Raw genomic sequence first — 13,325 nt, forward strand, 5'->3', positions numbered from 1 at the left:
TTTATATACTAAAATTATTCATTATATAATTATAATATTAACTTAATTTTTTATTATAAAATTAAAATTAAATTATAAATAATTATATTTTATAAATAATATTTGTATAGTAATTATACTATAATTATCCTTACAAAAATCAACATTAAATTATTAAAATAACTATAAACTTATATAAATAATTAAAACTATGTCATTTGAACTAAAATTATATAGTTTACTCAATGAGTTTCAAATATATTATTTGTAATTAAGTTATTTAAATAAAAATTATTATGTATACTACAAATTATTAATTTATTTTAATATTTATATGATTTATATTTAAATTAATTAAATTAAAATTTTAATTTTTGACACTAAATATATTGAAGATGATAATAATTATAAAAGTATATTAATAATGATTAATTAGATTACAAATATTTATTATATTTATAAAAAATTATAATTATATTTTAATTTTAAATAATATATATTTATAAAAGAAAATATTATAAAAAAATACAAAAATTATTTTTTATGTTATTTTTTAAAGTTACATAAATGTTGAAGTTTGATTTATTTTTCTCCTTCGAGTTGACTAGTTGAATAAATAGGAAGAGATATGAAGGACTAGTTGAATAAATACGAAGAAATGATATTATATAGCTTATTTTTTAATTCCAGTCGTTTTATATTAAAATTTGTGTGGTTTTTATTTATTTATATTATTTTGTTATGAATTGTATTTATATAATTTTTTTAATTTATTTACTCTCCCTTAATATTATTTATATTAATGATAATTAATAATTACTGAAAATAATTTATAATTATTAATTCCAAGATCAGCACAAATTTGAGTTAAGATTTTTAATTTTAAGCTCGAACTTTGTTAACATGCTTCTTAATTCAACTTATACTAGGTTTATTATTATTAGCATAAATTACAATTTAATTTTTGAGTATTAACGTAATTAACAAATTAGTTTATGTATCTTTAAAATTCAACGTTTAAATTTCTATATAATTAATCTGTTCAAATTGCAGATCTTTTCATCTCTAATTTTTTTAGTCAATCGGTTAAACGGATAATTCATATTTCAAATATCTAAAATACCTTGATAAACATTTAAATTTTTTTCAATATGGGTAAATAATTTTATATTATATAAACTACACTTGAATTTTTAAGTTTTAGTATAATTTATGAATCAGTTTTTATATTTTTAAAATTAAATATTTAAATATTTTTATATTTAATCTGTATAAAATTTGCAATTTTTTTATTTATTATAGATATTAGTTCAAAACTAATGAATGATGACATGTTTTTTTAGTAATTCACTCCCCAAAATTTTCAATCACATATGCTATTTCAAACACAAGATATAGGATGTCTGTCCATACTTAATAATTCCTTTTTGTGCTTTTATAGAAGGTAAAGATTTTATAAATGTTTGAAGGTGTATACTATACCAGGTAAAAGGACCCAAAATCTATAATACATTATCAACTAATTTATGGGCTTTGGGTCCCATAAACAATTAGGTGCCAGTTGGAATCCGGAGCCCTAGACCCCAATACCCAAACTTGATCTAACAACCACGGTTAAAGATCCAAGTTATGCCACTCCCAGTTAGTAACAAGGAGAAAGAAGTTCTTCTAGTCCTACCCACCTAAGATCTAAAGGGAGAGCTCAATCAGATAAAACTCAGATTCTTCAGAGTTAAAGGAGAATAAAAAAATTAAGGTATGAGATCTAGATATGGGGTAGACATGAAAGATTGAGGTTGGAGGAGCAGCTTTGACAGCCGCTACAAGCATTCACGTATTATCAAGAGAAGTAGTACCAAATGTAAACACCACCGGCAGGAGGGGGAGGAGGTGCAAACCACACAAAAAGAAACCAAGCAGTCAAAAGAAACCCTCCATTACTTGATCTTGAATTCAAAATCAAATCAAATTAAATAAATTAATAATTAAAAATTTATTATTTATAATAATTTAATTAAATTTATTTTAGTTAAAAATCGAATTAAATCGGTCTGACTTCAATTCGATTCAATTTAATTTAAATTTTTAATAAATTTTTTATTTTTTACATTTTACTTTTAATATTTTAAAATTTAATTGAAAATATTTTAATTTTAATTATAATATAATACCTTTATATTATTAAAAATAATATACTATTATTACTAATAAATTTAATTCGATTTTTTTAATTTTTCTGATTAAAATTAAATCAAACTAAATTAAAATAATTAAAATTTTTTAAATTAAAAATTAAATCTAACTGAAATAAATAAAAAATTAAAATAAAATTTTAAATTAATTCAATTCAATTATATTTTTTAATTTAAATGGAATCCTACTACGGCTCTACTACAAAAATCAAATAACAAAGAGAAAAAGGACTATTTACCGCTTTACTACAAAAATCAAATAAAAAAGAAAAAAAGGACTATTTACTATCAACCTGGTCAAAAACCAAATAAAAAAGGAAAAAAAAGACTATTTACAACCAACCTGGTCATTGAGAAGAAAGCTTCCCCTTGTCAGAGGAGCAGTGGGAAGGTAACGTCTAAGCAGCAAAGTAAAAGCCTTTAGCCCCAGAAAAGAAAATAGAAGATAAAGGAGAGTTTTCTCTCTTTAAGAAATTAAAGAGAAAAGAAGAAGCCCTCACCCATATTTAATAATTCTTTGCTCCCTTTAACATAAGTCTAATAATTTTCACAAAGTTAAGAAAAGTAGTTAATGCAGTTAAAGTAACAAATTGTATATGATTTTCTTAATATACTCTCAACTCATATCATTATATTATTAAATTATTGTTAATACTAATAAAGTCTACTTTTTAATAAATATTAAATTGGAGTATATTTAGATGTTAATAAATAAATTATCATTTAAAAAAATAATATATAATTTAAGACAAATGAAAAGGAAAATTAGGTTTATTTTTATAATGGGAGGAGCATATTGTATTAATAGATACGTCAGGGGTTTTCAGAATTGGACTTAAAAATTATTTTGAATTAAATTTAGTTTGATTCTAGATTAAAATTATTTAAGAAAAATGACTGTCGTATTTGATAGAATTGAAATCAAAGTGCAATTAGAACAAGAATTTGTTGCCCCCTAATTCCAGTTCCGACGCCTGAAACTATTAGTTATCAGGATACTCGTCACAGGATGGGAAGTCATATTGTATTGGTATTTACTTGGAATTTTGATAAATGCTTATTAGAAACAATCGATGTAATTACAATAAATTTTCCTATAAAAAAGAATCTAACACTTTTTAAATTATTATTTTTTTCTATGAAAAAGATGTATAACATAATTGAAATAATGAGGATATTAGCTACAGTTAAATCTCATAGTAAATATTTGATTTGAAGAGTATTACACGAGCTCTTATATCAAAATAAGTTATATACATTATATTAGCTATACCCTATATGAATTTATATTTAAATTTGAAAGACTTTTTAGATTACTAAACAATTTTAAAAAAAAAAAACGAGTTAGGAGTAATTTAGGTTATTCATATACAACGTTAAATTTGAAAATAATAGGGCAATTTTCACAAAGTACCTTGCCATTAATAATGGTGTCGTTTGGTAATGCTTCCAAAAATATCAAACTACTGTTGAAGAAAGGACAATGGAAAAAGAGAAAATGGAAGGCAGCCCAGAAAGCTTAAACCTTGTAATCTTCAGACCATTCGCTCAGCAGAACCACTTGCGCATGCAGTAAATGGAAACAATATCTCATTGCACAGCCATTTACCAATTCAAAGATAAAGCTGTATTGTCTGGTTCCTTCTTCACATCACCAAATGAATACTAAATTATCAAATTCCTAGTGATAACTGAAAACACACACAACTAAACAAAAACACGCAGTACAGAAAAGCCATGATATTGAATTTCTTAATCTTTTTTATCTAATTCAATAAATCAAGAAATTTAGTCTAAAAATTTTCATTTTTCAGCTTAAATTGAAAGCTTTGAACTAATTTGAACAAAAAATTTAAAATACCCTCAATTGAACACTTTCAACAAGTGAAATTCCTCATTTAACTAAAAACATATCAAAGAAAAATCAAATTTAAGACCTACAAATTCTGACTATAAATATGAAAAACGTGTTAGAATAATCCTCCTCTCCAACAGTTCTTCAGAATTAAGCAAAATAATTTTATTGTTTTCTTGTAACATTTAGAAGGAAAAAAAAAAAAAAAAGAATTGGTCAGTCCATAAGGTAGAGCCATGTACAACAAAGAATTTATACAATTGCATCAATTACCTGAATGAACCTCTCGTTTTACTTCCAAGTTTGAATAATCCTTTGGGTGATCAATACTAAGGAAAAAAGTTTCTAGCATTAAAAGCCCTTAACCCATGAATACTCTACTGTTCATTATCTTCTCAGACTCGCTCGAACTTAAATGCCTGATTCCGATCGCCTTCATCCATTGCTCACCTCCCATAAGACTACCTTGAAGCTTCAGCTTCTCCTCCTCCATATTTAACAGCTTCAAGCCATCACTTAATTTGGGGAAAAAGCCTTCAGGCCTTAAGCACCAAGCTCCAAATACCCCAAACAAAACCTCCAAGTCATGATTAAACCTTTCAACTCCACAATCATGAAACTTTACGTTGCTCATAAGAATACAATTGAAAAGCAAGCGATCCACTCCAGCAGCCAAACTTCTCCACACACCAACAAAATCTATCCCATTCAAGTTTTCTTCCACTACTGCCATCTTACCTTGTAGATAATCTAAAGCCCCAACCAAATTTCTGGACACTGTCCAACCTTCTTCACCATTGTCCTGCCATTGCCTCCTGTTTTTCAAATAATCTCGACACCTAGCATCAAAGCCCCTCAAAACAACCACTGATATCTTTTCAACCCACTCTTTTCTAAATTCCTCCAACTTTCCCACCTCCTCATAAAAAATGACACTAACAGGTCCATCAACTGGAGCCTCCCTGCCTTCATCATCATGAATAGACATTCCCAGCTGATCACCATGATCAAGTCTCATTTCAAGGAAAAAAATGTCCTCACTCCATTCCTTCAAAACCGACTCAATGTAGTGAGCAGCATTTATGGAATTCGCAACTTTGATTAGAGCATCATCGTCTGTCAATGCAGTCAGCCCTTCAGCCTCCTGGCACCTCAGAAGAACACAATCCAAAAATCTCTGCAGAACTGGTGCACCAGCCAACCTGAGAAACCTAGACCTCAGAGAAGTGGTGGGCAGTGATCGACATCGATCAACCACCATTGATAGACGCCGAAGAAAGGCACTGGAAACAGCAGGAGATCTGTACTTTTCAGGATCAGATACAAGAGCAGCCCCTTGGATTTTCACTGTCCAATTTCGCTCAACTTCCATCTCTGTTTTTATCTTCTCAACTGTGTCACTAAGCTCTATTTCTGCCCATAGATCAAGCCAGTCAGGTCTGTCACAGAACACAGACAGAGACGAGATCTTCCGCAAGTTCCCATCTTCCTCAAGGGAAAACATGATTTCAGAATGTGTTACCAGAGACTGAATTCTTTTATCAAAAGCAATGATCAAGTCAACAAGTTGGAGCCATGATATTCTAGCCTGTGATTGCATGCCAGCAGTGCTCTCTTCATTTAGTTGACTGACATAAACAGGGAATATTTCTTTTGCTAAGTATGTTGATAAAGAGGTTACCATAGCCGAAATCCATTCTTCTCTGCAACTGTACCCAACTAGCCTTGCTTCATCAACTAGCGGTTGCAATAATTCATCCATGGTGTCAACATAATCCCTTGTGATCTTATACACAAGAGCAAAAATAAATTCCAGCTTATCAGTCCACTTTGAGAAATGTCGTTGGCATGCAATTGATATAGGATTTACCAGTTCTTCAATCGCCCATAGTGGTTGATGCAAAGCAACCTCCCTATTATGGCCCTCAAGTTGCCGAGATTTTCTTCGTCTCTGCAATGCTTGCAAGCGGCACAATGCAAGAAAGTTTTCACAGTACTGGTGTTTGAGGTCCCCTTCCATTGTGAAGAGAGGATTGGTGACTTCAGCTGATTTCCCAGTGTCAAGGTTTGCCGAAGTCATGGTGGAAAGTGGTGGTGGCCATCCAAGAGAAGCAAGAAGAGACCGATGATCTGCAACTGCTTGGGGTCTTAAAATGGCCAAAGCTCTATCTATTCTGTGATCAACTGCAGATACAAGACGTGTCCACTGAGGACGTGTCTTTGTGATTGAAGTTAAAACATCTTCCATTTGATCAAGTGTTTCAATTGCAAGCAGGCGCATTTCCTGCAAATACAAAAATAATAAATGGAGTAAAAAAACAATCTTTGCTACAAAATATTAAAGTTGAAAATAAATGAATCACACACACTTCTGAACTCTGCGTAGATGACAGTTTCCTCATGTTTTTGTTCATAGCAGAAGATACAGTATCTTCAATATCACCAACTAAAGTGTCAAGCTTCAATGCCGTCTCTGAGAGATGCAAAAAAAAAAAAAAGAATGAAAGTAGTTTAAGACGGCTAGAAAATCTTGATGGAGCATAAGTTAAACAATAGAAAGCATTCCAATGACTAGTTCTTGGAAAGGTAAAAGTAGAAAACAGCTGATATGTAAGAAAGTAAGGGGAAAAACAAGTAAATAAAATGGCAGAACCCATAATCTGAGTAGTGGAAGATAACACCGATCAATTCACCAGTGAAACACAGACAATTGCTACTTTTACACCTCCTTTACATCCTGCATGTAAACCACCTCAAAGAATAATCAAGGACCCTGCTAACTGATTCTGATAATCCCATGTTGGAGATCATAATGCAGTTCCATTCATCTTTTAATTTTAAATCTATATAACTACACAGTTTATCCAAGGAAGTCCCATCTCACACAAGAGAAGCGAGAGTGTATGGCACCACAGCTAGTCAAAGGCGTAAGGTTAGTGACATTAGCACTTTATATTTGCCTCGACAATGATAAAATGATATCCATTTCATGAAAAAGCACAAAAGCATGAGGTGTAGAAACCTTGCCAATGAAATGAAGTTATTCCATCTCTTTTCCTATATTCCACAGTGGCATAGTTTAAGAATAAAATGAGAGCACCAAAAAAAAAAACTTTGAAATGGTTCAAGTGAAATTAGAATCAATCAGAGCAAAAAAAACTAACCCAAGTCAACTAAGCCTTAACCCTAAGTACCTAACCAGCTAGGGTTGGCTACATGGATCCACTTCTCCATCCATGAGTCCATCCAGTTTCGGTTTAAAGTGATAAGGCAACAAAGTCCAAAAATGTTGGACGCGTGCACGCATATTGATTGAAGGCACCAATTCACCTCTCCTTTAGAAATAAGACCAAGTATGCAGAAAATTTATTTTATTTTTTTGAAAAGAAAGGAAAAATCTAAAGATATAATTTGAAGTTATCCCATCATGATAACATTCTAGTTAATGTTTTTTAATTGTAAAAGAAAAACCAGCACCTTTCTCATCTTTTACTTAATTCACATTTCCATATCTCAAAGCATGTAAAAAAAAAAAATCACCAGCATAAGCTCGAACAGTTTCCACTCTCGCCACCTCCTTAGCAAGAGCTGGCAGCTCCTCGCGGAATAGCTGCCCCTTCCTCCCTTCTCCCTCACCTCCTCCTCCTCCATCTACACGCACGAATTCCCAAATTAAGAATTTCAGCATTTAAAACAAGCATTAAAAAAAATCTTTAAAGCGAAACACGTATAATGATCCTGCATATACATATTATCAATTTGTAAATAAACGGAGGCAACAGGACCTGATAGTGAAGTTGGAGCGCGCGTCAACGAGCCCAGATCGGTCAACTTGGAACTGGCATCACTGAATAGGCCATGAATTCGATCGGAGAAGGAAGCATAAGCAAGAAGACTTAATTCAAGCCTCGAGTTGAGGTCGAGTAGGGCTTGGTCCAAATCCAAACACTGCGATTGGAGCTCTGAGACTAGGGTAGGTGCCGTCGCTAGATCTTCTTGATTGTGGAGTCTCTCATTGAGAAATGAGACAACTGAGGAGGAGAGAGTCGAGAATAGAGGGAAATTTTGGATTTTGGATTCCATAGCTAAGCCATTAGCAAGGTAAATTCGATCGAATGGGTAATGTTAGGTTGGGATTTGATCGGATTCCGTAAGAACGAACAAAGAAGATGAACGAATCTTGTTTGTTTGTTTTGTTAGGCTTCCAGGGAGAGAGCACTGTTTCCGACTCCGACCCAAAATCAATCGGTAGATCGTGGGTTGGATTATCGGTTCGGGATTGCAGGTGGGCTGTGCTTGAACTCGTAACTGAGCTCGGGCTGTGCTCGGGCTGAAATTAAGACCCATGCACCTTAATCAAAACGACCCCGCAGCTCGAAATTTCATTTTGTAGAGAGAAGGGATCGGAAGAAACTTTGACTTACGAATTCTTCATTGGGCCCGGCATAGCAAGCAAGACCCAAAAGAAAAAAAAAAAAAAAAGCACGTAGCATGTTCAACAATTTTTGTTTTTTTAAATAAAGTACAACAATTTTGAATGTCGGAAATTCTATTATTAAAATCACTTGAGAGGAATAAATTTATGTGCGTAAATTAATTTAATGTAGTCATGTACAATAATTAATAAATTTTAAATTTTAAATTAATTTATTACTGTCTCATAAATTTTTATTAATTTTTTTTATTATTTTAAAAGTATTATTCACTTTTTTTCATTATAATAATATATAAATTGATTACTATAATTCTATTTTATTTTAAATTTCTAACTATTGTGGAGTGAGACGTCTTTTTGGAGCTGTTTGGTCGTTGAAAATGACACCAAAGATAATTGAAAAGAGAAGCTACAACAGTGTTTCTAAAGCGATTTTCGTATATAATGAATCTGTCTTGAATGTGAATTTTTAGAATTAATTTCTTTTTGATTTTTTTTTTTTAAACTTTAAAGACCTAAATTTTTATTTTTAATGCTTAGACGTTTGGCTGTTTGTCTGGACTGTGATTTTGTTATCTAATGAAGCTTAATACGTTTGAGAAAAAAAAAAAAAAAACTCCGGAGAATTAAAATTCAACTTAAAAAAGGCAAGGTAGAAAAAGATGAAAGAAAGAAAAAAAACAAAACAAGAAAGAGAAAAAATAAAATTAAAAAACTGCCTTTTCGGCCCTCTGTCCTCTGACGTGCACAAAACTCCAGCCGTGCTCATGCAACATAGGCCAAGTATCTGATGTCACAACTGAAGTACACAAATCCAAGAGTTATAAATGTGCCAATATGACGACGTACTGGACATTCAATAACGACAAGCATCGCTGTTTGGGACATTCTTGGCCTTCGCCGTTTATTTTTCTTTTTCCAGTTTTCACCATCTTTTCTTGTATAGAAATCACAGGCACGCCAAAGATGGATGGAGAGGGCTCCCCTATCCCCCCACAAGGCCCCAAGTCCTTTTGACTAGACTCATCGTGATGTGAAGTCGTTTTAGCCATTCTTGGTCTAAATTCTTTTTCCTGCCAAGGCTAGTCCATGTTTCAAGTTCACATCAAGATATTTTACTAAAAAAAACCCACAGTTTCCTCAATTTCATACCTTGGCTACTTTTCTGTCACCATTTCTTGTGGCTGAGTTTACTTTTTTTTTTTTTTCTTTTTCATTCTTAATATACCCTTATGTATAGTTTAGTGATACTATACTTTCCTTAATAAAATCATAGTAATTTTATCAAGACATGCTAATTTGTACAAGTCTTGCACTCTGTTTCGTATTTACAATCAACATGGAATCTCGAAAATTCCACCAACACTGTATGTGATTATATGTATCCAACTCGTATGTAGTGGGCTCAGTGACTTAACTGATTAAGTTCAATTTGAACCTCTCTCATGTAGAAAGAGTGATAAATAAGATTGGAATGAGAAGTTTTGTAAGATTTATGGCAGATATTACTGCCTTCTAATTAGAAGTTAACTCAAAGGCAGATAACAAGCTTTAAAAACTAAAATATATTACATTAACAGTAACCTGATTAAGTCATGATGCTGTATTAATAGTGAATCCGAATCTTTAGGCTCCGAAAACTAAGAAAAGTGTAGAATCTACAGAAAATTATAGATAACCACAGAAACCCAATCTCGTAGACAAGATAAGCTAGCTGAAAAACTAAGCAGAACAGCAAGAGGATAGCGTAACTGACAAAAGATGCGTTAAAAAGACTGAATATTATTCATGCATACACTAAAAATGCACAAGCTAAACAAGAAATCAACCTTCACAAAACAGATTTTAAACCAAGGAATTTGAAGCTTCCTTCAGTGCGAGGCTATTATAAATCCAACCCAGGCATGATCAAAATTGACCTCCCTGCACCACAGTGCTTGAGGTGAACTACACAGGAAGATAGATGCCAAGCACCATCAACTGAAAAGCTGAAAGTTATGCATGATTTGTACTGCCTGTGTCTCATTGAGATTCAGCAACAAACAGATTGAAAATTGAGATGCCTCTTTTCACCGATTCAATAAGATAGAGTGGAGAAGTACCAGTTCAATCATTACAAATATGCATAATTACAGGCAGTGCAACATCAAAATATTTCAGTGTAAGCATAACCAATATGCAACTTCTGGTTTAGTAGAGAGGTTAAAATTGCAGAGGATATTGGAATGTTAGCATTTGCTAGGCAAAGCCCACACATGCATCAATCAGAATCAAAACGTAATAGAAAATTAACTGCTTATTCCTAGCAGTAGCCACACGCATATTTCAATGTTTCCTACATGCATGTTTCTGGATTCAATTGCCAGCCTCACTCGAGTCTTCAGTCCAGCATATGAGAAATTGCAATCTTTATGTTGCTTCATTGGAGTTTGAGAAAATAAAGAAACAAACATTTCAGACATTAAGATAACAACATAAAGATAGCACTCCCGAATCATAAATTTCTCCATTTGAACCAAAGAATACACATTCTATCAAACACGACTAGACTACAATGAGAAGAAATACCAATAATAATAACTAACCCAAAATTTGATTGATTCTGCATCACCCTCTCAAGCAAGTTCCTCAAGTGCTGGCCCACCACTTCTCCTCATATCTAGACCAAGCCATTTTGCTGTCTTATCATAGCTTCACCAATTGCATCATCTATAGTGGTCCCAAGTTGTATATATTGCCCAAGTTCACGAGCCAGAATAAGCAGATTGTGTCCTGGGATCAAAGACACACTGAGTTATCAAAATGTGTGCAGCAAGAAGCTAAACCCTGAGGAGGTGAAGGATGGAAACTTAACTAAAATACAATTAAGTTAAATTTGGTCTGCAGCAATTTTGTCTACAGAGAAACAATGCCGTATAAGCACGCAAAGAGATTTCTAAGAAATCAGAAGTGAGGTAGTTTTTGATATTTAAAAGGTTGGCAGAAGTCACAGGACTACAGTTCCTCAAATCCATGTTCTCCAGCTAATATTGTCAACAAAAGTTGACATTTTTTTTCGCCTAACATTAGTTGAGTCATTCATATAATACCTTATTGAAATTGTTAAAATGAGCAAAAGTGGCCAACTTTACAGGCTGCGTGGATTTCAAATGACATGCTCGAATCTTTAAACATCAGTCATCCTCTCAGGTACCTCATAACTTACTAAAGAAAAGGTAAGCAGATGTAAATATGCATAAATATATCTACTTACCAGAAATAAGCAGGGCCATAAAAGGAAATTGCAACTCTTGTTCAATTAACCTAGAACAAGAAAAGCATGCATGGTTTAGTGGCACGGGTCAACAGCAACTCAGTAAAATTGCATAACTATTGAAAGCTAACAATGTTAAAAACAGAAACTCAGTAAAATTGTAGCTAAGCAGCAAAATCAACAGCCTCAAAGTTAACAATGTTAGAAACAGAAACTTAATTGCATAACTATTGAATAATAAGCTTATAAGAATCCCTAGCATAAAAGTCCATACACAAAGTCAACCAGACAACCTATTAGGCACAAATGGGCCTCTGCATTCATGACATTGATGAATTGAATCAGAAATCACAAGTTATAATACAATACTCAGACAATTCAATAAGGAAATTGCAAAAATAAAATCAACAGGAACTATAAAATCAAAGGAATCGAAAATTTGTAAAATGAGGAATCAGAAATATCAAGTCATTGAATGAGGCACGGTAACGGTGGAAAAGAAGAAATAGATTTAAAAAAATATAAGAAAGTTTTAATAGATTTCTTCTTTTCTTCTCCTTTTTGAGAAAGAAAATGAACTGTTTCATTGACGAAAAGAAAAAATAAAAATATTTTAATAGATTTTAAAAAAGATAAAAAAGTTTTAATAGATTTCTTAAAATACAATGACTGATTTGTTAATAATAACAATATTCAAATGACTAAATAAATAATTTTATTTAAAAGTGAAATTGACAGTTAAAAATTTTATCTCTCATTTTTCATTTATTTTTAATGGAAAAGATGATTGAAATAATTTTTAACGGAACAGATGATGGAAGAATTATTTCGTTAATAGAGATAAAAAATAAAAATATTTTAAAAAGTTTTAAAAAATGTAGGGACTGATTTATTAATAATGAAAATATTCAAGAATTAAATATTAAATAATAAATTTCTCAAAAGTAAAATGATGTTTTATTGATTTTTAAAGAGTTAGGATAGTATTTTTTATAATAATAATAATTGAATTAATTTTTTATTGTACTGTCTAGTTTTTAATTAATTTCAAATTTCATTTTACATTTTAAAAAATGTAGCTGCATAAAAAACTAGTACTATTATTTTCATCAAATAAAAATAAAAATTTTATCTTTTTCTCGTAATAAGTTAAAGAAGTAACAATATTAAACTTTAATAATTAATTAAATTATTATATGATAAAGTAATAATATGTATAAACTGAGATATTATGTTTGCAAATTACATTGGTAAATTATTTTTAAAATATAAATTTATTTCTTTAAATTGTTAATTTTGTAAACATATAATCCTATAATTATAATAAAATATTTTATTTATTTTCAAGAGATTAGAAAATAGTTGTCCAACTTGATATTCTATCAATTTATGAAAAGAGGTCATTGAACACAAGTAAAAAAATTATATATAAACCGTTAAAAAGAAGGGAGTTATTTGATATATATTTGTAAATTTATATGGAGAATAAGAAATATAAGTTTTATGAAATACTAAATTTAATTATATAATATATTATTATGAACTGTTAATATTATTTATTAAAAATTAAATTAATTATTGAAATTTTAAACTCATTCAAATTAGTTTAAA

The 13,325-nt window shown here is 31.0% G+C and overlaps 1 protein-coding gene across 3 annotated transcripts; it reads right to left on the reverse strand.

The window, feature by feature from the left end:
* Window positions 1-3,621: 3,621 nt before the first annotated feature.
* LOC110617418 (RINT1-like protein MAG2) lies at window positions 3,622-8,272 on the reverse strand. Of its 3 annotated transcripts, none has more exons than XR_002488371.2 (5): window positions 7,812-8,272; window positions 7,567-7,677; window positions 6,396-6,499; window positions 4,300-6,310; window positions 3,622-3,812 (listed from the first exon to the last, which is right to left on the reverse strand). XR_002488371.2 is itself a non-coding variant. In XM_021760170.2 (4 exons), exons 1-4 carry the CDS (start codon window positions 8,107-8,109, stop codon window positions 4,388-4,390), a joined length of 2,436 nt encoding a protein of 811 aa, XP_021615862.1. In that variant the 5' UTR covers window positions 8,110-8,272; the 3' UTR covers window positions 4,105-4,387. The 3 variants fall into 3 exon arrangements, 1 of the variants encoding a protein (XP_021615862.1); XR_002488370.2 differs by having other exon boundaries at window positions 3,622-3,815; XM_021760170.2 differs by lacking the exon at window positions 3,622-3,812 and having other exon boundaries at window positions 4,105-6,310.
* Window positions 8,273-13,325: the final 5,053 nt, after the last annotated feature.

The sequence above is a fragment of the Manihot esculenta genome, chromosome 6, assembly GCF_001659605.2.
Source record: "Manihot esculenta cultivar AM560-2 chromosome 6, M.esculenta_v8, whole genome shotgun sequence".
Lineage (NCBI taxonomy): Eukaryota > Viridiplantae > Streptophyta > Magnoliopsida > Malpighiales > Euphorbiaceae > Manihot > Manihot esculenta.

Excerpts from the sequence above, each read along its gene's own strand:
- LOC110617418 (XM_021760170.2), bottom strand. The coding sequence starts at position 8,109 with ATGGAATCCAAAATCCAAAATTTCCCTCTATTCTCGACTCTCTCCTCC. Across the intron at positions 6,500-7,566 it reads AACTGTTCGAGCTTATGCTG|AGACGGCATTGAAGCTTGAC; the intron begins GTGATTTTTTTT and ends TGCATCTCTCAG. Across the intron at positions 6,311-6,395 it reads CATCTACGCAGAGTTCAGAA|GAAATGCGCCTGCTTGCAAT; the intron begins GTGTGTGTGATT and ends TTGTATTTGCAG.